This window comes from Leiobunum rupestre, chromosome 2 (genome assembly GCF_980474605.1).
Source record: "Leiobunum rupestre chromosome 2, qqLeiRupe1.1.hap1, whole genome shotgun sequence".
Lineage (NCBI taxonomy): Eukaryota > Metazoa > Arthropoda > Arachnida > Opiliones > Sclerosomatidae > Leiobunum > Leiobunum rupestre.
In genome coordinates this window covers 68,314,344-68,322,844 of record NC_143385.1, presented here as the reverse complement: position 1 = coordinate 68,322,844, position 8,501 = coordinate 68,314,344, and the positions used below count along the sequence as shown (strand labels likewise).

Genomic DNA, 8,501 nt, shown 5'->3' with positions numbered 1-8,501 from the left:
CTTTTGCTCATAGGTTAACACAGAAACGTCAACGAATGAGATGGCCGCTGTAGCGCGAGAGATGCGCGAGAAATCAAAGTTGGCCGTGACCGAGTTGAGCAGCCCAGTTTCGAAAACAGCCTGACGTTTTTGTTTTAATTTTATTCTACGCCATAATCATTTCATAACAATGATTCATAGAAAAGAAGTCTTTAAAACATCTTTTATTTACAATTTCGGTTATATCTACATTCAAAGATTCACAATTCAAGAAAATAGAGCCATATAATTAACATGATTTGCACATTTTAAGTTTTAGTAAATTCAATCTCAACTCGACTACAATCGATCATTATAACATCTGGTAACAATTCTTGCGCTTTCGTAAGGAATCAGTCTTATAACAATTCAAACTCTTTTTATCAAAAATACCTTTTCTTTTATCCACCCGTATGGTATCCCCTTTGACCTTGAAAACTATTTTACCGCTTTCTATTATTTATTAATTAAAATAAATTACTTGAGAAACTGGAACTTGGAAGAGCTGTAAGAGCTAAGAGATCTATTGAATAGGGTCCTTGTTAGATTAAACCCAATTCAAATTATTAATTTTGGACGGATGAAGATGCAAAGTTATACCATAGACAGTATATATCCCTAAGGTTATAGGGCTATACTCTGTTCTCACATGGCTTGCTGGCAGCTGTCTATGGAGTGACTGGACAAACAACCATTTTCTAACTTTCCAACATATCTATAAATTCTGGCTCTATAGTTTTCTTTTTATATTACTTTGAACCTAATATTTTGTGTTATCTCTTAGAAAAACAAATGCTTTAGAAAATATTGAAAATAACCAAATGAGGATGTGTAATAAAAATATCAAATCGTATAAAACAGCTCCTTGGACGGAAACTTAACGGCCAACTACCTTCCATATGATTGACCTCAAGTAGTTACCGATATTGGTAGTTAAATATTAATTAAATTATAAATGTTCGTTAAGTGTTTTTCTCATCATCCAATATTATTATAGAAGATTCTAATGAGTTTCCTGGATAAAAACAAATACTTTTTATTGTTTACCCGCTAATTAGGATCAACGAAGAAACTATCGCCGCTAGTGGCGTGACCGAGCTAGAGATCCTCTAAGCTCGCTTGAAATTGGATAAATAAAGCCTACAGGAGTAGCGGTGGGTTGGGAAGTTCGGTTTCATAACTGGCTGAAGAGCCGTTGAGTTATCTCCATTGCATTGAGCAACTTATGAAAACACACTCTCCACCCCTACGGTTCTCTACTCCTGCAGTCATTATTTCTCCATGGTTCAAAGATTTTATACATCCCAGGAATGGAAAATAGGACCAAGGATTCTTCATCCTTGATAGGTCTGTGCAGAGATTGGCCAAGGCTCTTGTGCTGTACTGGCATCGGAAATAAGCACATTCTGGGTCAATGGGCAAACAATAGGCGCTTAAATAAATCATCCTCCCAGTAAGTCGCCCAGAAGTGATTTTTCCGAGAGCCAGGAGCCGCAAGGTATTGTTTATATAGTGCTTGTGGAAATAATAGAAACTTTTCACATGTAAACAGAACGTCGTGTTTTTGCCAAGACTTAATATGTCAAAAAAGCTACCTGGTTAAAAGGAACGCCATGGGGAACGCTAGTTGCTGCCGTAAAGGTGGAAAACTTCCATTATTTTGACAAGCACTATATAAACAGTGACTTGCAGTTCCTGCATGGCTCTCGGAAATATAACTTCTTGGCGATTTCTTGAGAGGATGATTTATTGAAGCGTCTATTTACACTATATGTATCAAAAGTGGATATAAAACAGAAAGTCTGGGAGGACCCGGTAGCCCTGTTCCATCAAAAATGAGGATCCCCCAAGCTGCCCCTAGTTTGTGCCTACCCCCTTTGGCGGAGCATTACAAATGGCGCTTTACTCGCATGTACCTGCGTAAATCGGCTGATATATTATAGTTCTTCTTCAGTTCCTTATCCACCTGATTATATAGTCTTTGGGCTGGATTTGGTGCGTCTGCTCTTTGTGAAAATTCACATGTTTGGCAAGGCTTAGGTAGATAATTGATAAAAACATTTTTGTTTTGTTTGAATGGGGTGTGCGGCTTAAAGTGTTTAACGAATTTAAAAACAATGGAATTTTAAAAGAACTACTAGAAGATATGTATTCTCAACACGAGTTGTTACATTCGCATTACTCTGAAGAAAGAGGGGGATAGTGGCTTTCTGTACGCATGGAATAATTGGGTATACAATTTAGTACTTAATGAAGAAGGAATTGACCCAGTTATAATTTATGACCCAATATATGCAAATGAACTCTCCAATGTAGTACATTGGATAGCTTGGCAAAAAACCTCAATAAAATCCCTGTAGTTTTGAGGGGAATTAACAACGAAGGTTTATTTATTGCACATGATTCCCTAATGCCGTATGTGTCAACAGTTACAAAAATGGTTATCGGATCAGTTTCGCCTCTCATCTGGTAGAAATAATCCAGGGAAAACAATTAAAGAAACTACTTCAGTTGTGAAAAATGATTAAAATTTAAAGAAACATTTTTAACTATAATTCGAAAAGTCCCAGCGGTGATTGAGAAAAGTTTCAATATAAAATATTATACACGACAGGCGACATGGGACATTATCAACTGAAGTTAGTAATTTAATCAGGGTACAGTTATCCACTTTTTATTTCTTCAACAGTGTATTAGTTGTTAAATAATTAATTTCATCCCCCTTTTCTTGAGATACAATTGAACCCAAAATCTCAGTTTGCGATTCTGCATTATTACCTTGGTTATTACTATCATTGATTAAATAACCTTATAGGGTTATTTAATCCATGTTACTATACTAAAATTTGTCTGTACATCCCTATCTACTGGAATTTTAGTTAAGCCTTGGTTTAAATCTTCACTGGTTTGTATAGTACCAATTGAATACAAATCTTTTATAAATAAATTACACTGACTAAATTTATATTTCGGCTTTAAAGCTAACTCTTCTGGTGTATATTTCTTACGAGTTTGAGCCACGCTGAACTTAACAGAGGCAAAATTTTTGAAAAAGGAATAAATTAACCAATGTGACAACGTCTTCGGGAATTTTACCAAGGAATGCTTCTTGGTTTTACCGCTAGGTTAGCTAGCATCGCCCATCTGAACTATTTCCTCTGACCGTGACGTCATGAGACATAGGCCAAACGTAACAGAGTCGTTCCTGATTGGCTCAATCATTGTATAGGGGAAACAGCTCCTCATTTTTGAAGGAAACCACTGAGAAAGCTAACGAACCCTTTTCCTCCCAGACTTTCTGTTTTATATCCACTTTTGTATGTATATATTATTTGTCTTGGTTTTTTTTATATAGACGCGTCGTCGAGACAACCAAGGGGTGACCAAGTTTGAGATCCTAAAGATGGACTTTTTTGAAGGTCGAGATCACCATTTGCTAAAGGTAAATGGAATATTGCGGCAGCGTCTGCTTAGAGGGCCTCCTGCTCTGTTACGCCACTAACGGCCAAAGTTTTTTCTCAGATCCCCATTGTTTCATTCGACTCTTACCTTTAATTATAGGTATTCTATGATTACTATTGCTTCTTTTGTTCTGTAACGGCGGTAGATGGCTCTGCGTGGAAGACGCGTTCCCTCGCGCGTTTGATTTGGCCCTGGCTTGCAGCCTCTCTAGCGAGAGGGGAATTCCACTGCCCCACGAGCTGGTTCTCCTCAGGGAACTTCGGCTTAAAGCGCCCTGAGGCATGAGCCCTATCTTGGAGTGCTGGGGCGCCGCCGGGGCGGACTGATTTGGACCCAGGGCCAGTGTCCTCGCTGGCCCCGTATCGGGATCGGCTTCCACTTTGGAGGGAATGTCGTTTAAACTTTAGTTTGATTAATTAAACGTAATTACCATAATTAATATTCGTGTTAAAAAAACCTATACGAAATATAGAAATATTTTACAGTTTTAGCATCTCACGAAAATTTACAAACGCGATCATCAGGAAGTTTTTAGAAGAAATTTTAGTCAAAAAGGACAACCCGTATTCTATTCGCGACCGAAACGAGTCTAGGTGGCGTAACGGCGCTAGCTTCACCGAGGTAGCGACTATGATCTAGCGTCTGCTACAGACGAATCAAAATATAAGCAAACGATGCTAAAAAATTTATTAAAATGTAAGTTACATCATAATTCTATAATATTGTTCCATAAGTTTGTCACTTTGGGGAATATTTTACTGAGAGCTAGTAATGGAGTGACGTCATCACAAGAAGAAAATCCCCCCCTAGCGAGGCGCTGTCAAAGGCTACGTGTGACGCGTTATCAAGCGGACGCAAAAGGGCGACGAAACCCGTAATGTAGTCTGTCTTGTGAATAGCTCTCAGTAAAACTTTTGCATGTGAATAATATGGAAATGTCACACATCTGTAAAAATATTATACACTTATAGTAACATCTATCATCTATGGCTGCGTTAAGTAACTCTTAAAAAGCTCAGCTCTGAGCTCAACAATATATATATTTAAAAAAATTTACAACAAGCGTAAAAAGTGTTGAACAAGATCCTAGCATCGGTCTCAACGAAAATAATTTTTCAGATACGTCGTTGAGGGTTACCGAACGCAACCAATATAATTAAAAGATATGTTTTGGTTTGTTTGGATACACTTTATACGTTCTTACAGTTTCTGTGATTCCGTGGTGAACTAGGTTATCAGATATTGAGATTCTGCCAGTCACAGTTTTTGCCAACGCGCCCAGACAAAAACTGTCGCTATAATTTGGACCGCTTCTGCCTACTGCCCCGTTACCCGTGTCGCGACTGGCGCGACCTTCGGAACTTCACGCTTTTTTTGTCTCTTTTTTACACACAATCCAAGGGATTTGTGTGTATTGGTCGAGGTATTGGTTTCACGTACAGTAAAAACCTAGAAACCCCATGTTTTTCCACGGTCAACGGTGGTACAAATGTCCGAATGATCATTTGTCCGAATGCCGGAAAACAGGATCGTATGTCCGAAAACGTATTTCATTTGCCCGAAAAATTTATCACAACTTTTATTGCTGATTTAGTCGTTCAATTTATGTTAACTTTACTGGTGAATTTCATTTGTCCGTTTTTTCTAACATTAGGAATTGGTTGTTTCTTTTTAAATATTGTTAATATAAGAAAATAGTAACATTAACGTGAACCTAACCTAACCTAAAATATCCACAACATTCAACGCAATTCCCACTTACTAACAAACAACGATATTTACAATGTAGTTTTTTATTTTTAATTCTTGCACTAAAAAAATCCGGACCAAAAAAAACAGCAATAAGAAATACTAATTTAGCGACAGAATTCGGACAAGTGATGCTACCGATTCGGACGAATGAAACAAACAAGTTGTCCAATTCGAACAATTGAAACATTTGTTATTTCGGCGGTTCGGACGAATGAAATTCGAACATTTGTTCCACCGTTCGGACGATTGAAATTCGAACTAATGTACCTACCCCAATCAGACATACGCTAAATTCTATCTGAATAGCTTTTCAAAATTAAAATATTTAAAACTTACTTAAGCTTTTATAACTAAACCTTCATATTTTAACGCTTAAAATATATCAACATATTTCAGTTTATTTAACCTGTTATCGTCTCTTCAAAATATTTCATTTTATTTGTACCGATCAAAACCGAAATTAAAACACCTAGCTTATGGGTAATTATTTCTGAAATCATCAGACTTTGCTGCATGATGGTAACAGATTTTAACCAAACTTTTTTGAGCGTTCATCTACCTCTACAATGAAGATTTCCGAAGTTTACCGGAAATATTTAAAAAATTTTAAAAGTTATGATTTTCTGAAATTTGAGTTTTTTGGCTTAATTTTGGTGTATGTTATTGACATTAATTTTAATATCGCGTTCGCTAAAGGTTGGGAAAACATAAAAAAGGGTATCCTAAGGTAAAACCGTACGCTGAAACAGAATTTGAAATCTATTTCATTGTATCTGCTATAAATTGTGATATACGAGCCAAAACGTGGGGTGACACTTAATATTTTACTCACTAGGCGGCACACCTCCAATATCAAGAAGACTTTTTTCAGTGCATCATCTTATACACAGAAACGTTCTTGTAAAATATCGTTTTGGTCTAAGCATTATTTCTATATAAAAATAATATTAAATTGTTATAATTTTTGACCAATTATTTATTGCAATTTTTTTGAAGTAATATAAAAAAAAACACTTTTAAAATTTTTGAAATATTTCCGGTAAACTTCGAAAATCTTCATTGTAGAGGTAGATGAACGCTCAAAAAAAGTTTGGTTAAAATCTGTTACTATCATGCAGCAAAGTCTGATGATTTCAGAAATAATTACCCTTATCAGTTCAAACACGAGTTTTATCGTCGCGTGTCCTTCTTTACCGAAATGCGAAATCAGAAGTAGGTCGATTGGAAAGGGATTTGTGTATACTTGCTTCTCTAGCGTCATAACATCGTTTTCTCTCATGGGGAGTAAACGATTTTTAAATTTCTGACACCAGGTGTAACAGAAGCTAGGGGTGATTGACAATATTTGTTTTAAGTCTCTACAAAGAGTGTATAGGACAACGGAACTAGAGATAAAATGACTGGGTGCGTTCGGTTAAAGCTAGGAGAAGGCAGCTAGCCTTTAAACACGCTAACGCAGTGTTGTGTACAAATTTGATTGGACGAGCCTTAAGGCTGAACGTTGTACGGGCGGGGGGAAGACAATTTCCGAATTTTCCCCTTCCTACGGCAGCAGGCGCTAAAGCGTCTAACCAATATAAAATGTACACAAGAAAATGCACAACTTTTGACGGGTTGCGTTCTTCTTGTGTGGGGTGCTGTGTTTGTTGCTCCTAGGTTAAAGCATGGACCGCCTTAGAGGGGATGAAACTCCGATATATAAAACCAGGGTTGGACATAAGGCACTAGTCACGGCATTTGACTACTAAAATTAATCGAAATCTGGGGGCTCACTAGTCAAATTGACTTGTGAAAATTTTACCTAAATATTCATAAATAATGGCAAATATGGCGTATTATAAATTCATCATTCATCAATCCCATTTTATTTAAAATATTGTGATCCGCCAAAGTCATGTAACTCGAGTGATAATAAATTCCTATTTTAATTCTGACGGGTAAAGCAAAATGTTGGCTGTCCTTCTTGTTTTATACCCCCATTTTTACCCCCACTAGTCAATGACTACTAAAGTAAATTAAGATAGGAGGCTCACTAGTCAGGCTGACTACTAAAATAATATCCTCATGTCCAACCCTGTTAAAACCCCAAATTTCGTCAATCACGGTAGCCTTGCGCCACCTTACCGCCACTACGGGATTCATTTGAAAAAAATAGTTCCATACTTTTTAGGCTTTTTTAAGACAATATAATTTGTAAATGGTCACAAAATTGTAATATTGTATTATTCATTTCTAGTGCTTAAATATTTAAGGTTTTAAATAAAATTAATTAAAGCCTAACTGCTAAGAAAAAACGCTTTAGCATTAGCAATGATCAGCCAAGGCTAAGTAAGTGTCAGCTCGACGTGTACTAGCTCGTTTTTCAACAGGTGTCGCTAGCGTCGACATAAAAATAAGATGCTTAAGCTACGTGTTGACCCAAAAGGCGGGACATAAAAGTATCCCTCACGCTGATTTTCTCATTGGTAAATTTGACAATAACTTAAATTATAGCAATTTTTAACAGTTTATTTTATATGGGATATAAAATTTATGTTTAAGTCCACTAAGTAGAGTATAAGTTGTGTAATTATAATACTCTACAATGGCTCTCTGACAACGTTATTATTTCGCTATTTTGAATGTCACCACGATCTCCAGTTCAGTCGTTTTTTCGAAGAATCGGATAGATTCATTGCCATCTCTTATCACAATGGCCTTATCATAATACAGGTGGCAATGATAGAGCCGACAGCTGCTTTTAGTAAAGAGTTAATACACTTTTGGACCGCGTTGATACATTTTCGTAGGGCTGCTAAAACTGTTCACCGGTAGACCTACCTTCTATTAAACCGGCGTTTTTCAGGAGAAATAATGGCTGTTCTTTGGAACGGTCTTCGAGCTGTCGAACTGTTCAATGGTTTCAATTCGGGCCTCACTCCCGTGAAACCGGACCCTTTATTCTCGACTTCTTTGAACGTAGGGGGCGCCACCTTCGTGAAGCCGTTCAAATTGGGCGGCGTAGAAGGGCTGGACAACGTTGACAAACTTTCACTCAAAGATACGGGCGACACGTTGTTCAGATACCGCAAAGACGGAGACTCTCTCAAATATTGCAACTGACTTGGTGAATGCCCCGACGCCCTGGTTTAAATCATCATGTAGGTTAATAATTTATTAGGAATTGGTAACCAGTTCATTTGGAATTCATAATCAGTTAATAAGGAATTATTTATCAGTTAATAAGGAATTATTTATCAGTTAATAAGATTATTTATCAGTTAATAAGG

The 8,501-nt window shown here is 36.9% G+C and overlaps 1 protein-coding gene across 2 annotated transcripts in view; it reads right to left on the bottom strand.

Annotated features, from left to right (window-relative positions):
- Positions 1 to 611: 611 nt before the first annotated feature.
- Klp54D (Kinesin-like protein at 54D) overlaps positions 612 to 8,501 on the bottom strand; it is an 81,662-nt gene continuing 73,772 nt past the window's right edge. For both annotated transcript variants that reach the window (XM_090165069.1, XM_090165070.1), the window contains 3 exons: positions 8,053 to 8,355; positions 3,568 to 3,881; positions 612 to 1,033 (listed from right to left, as the gene is read on the bottom strand). In XM_090165069.1, coding sequence (XP_090021195.1) covers positions 981 to 1,033; positions 3,568 to 3,881; positions 8,053 to 8,355 — 670 coding nt within the window. In that variant the 3' untranslated portion in view covers positions 612 to 980. The remainder of the gene's footprint in view (positions 1,034 to 3,567; positions 3,882 to 8,052; positions 8,356 to 8,501) is intronic.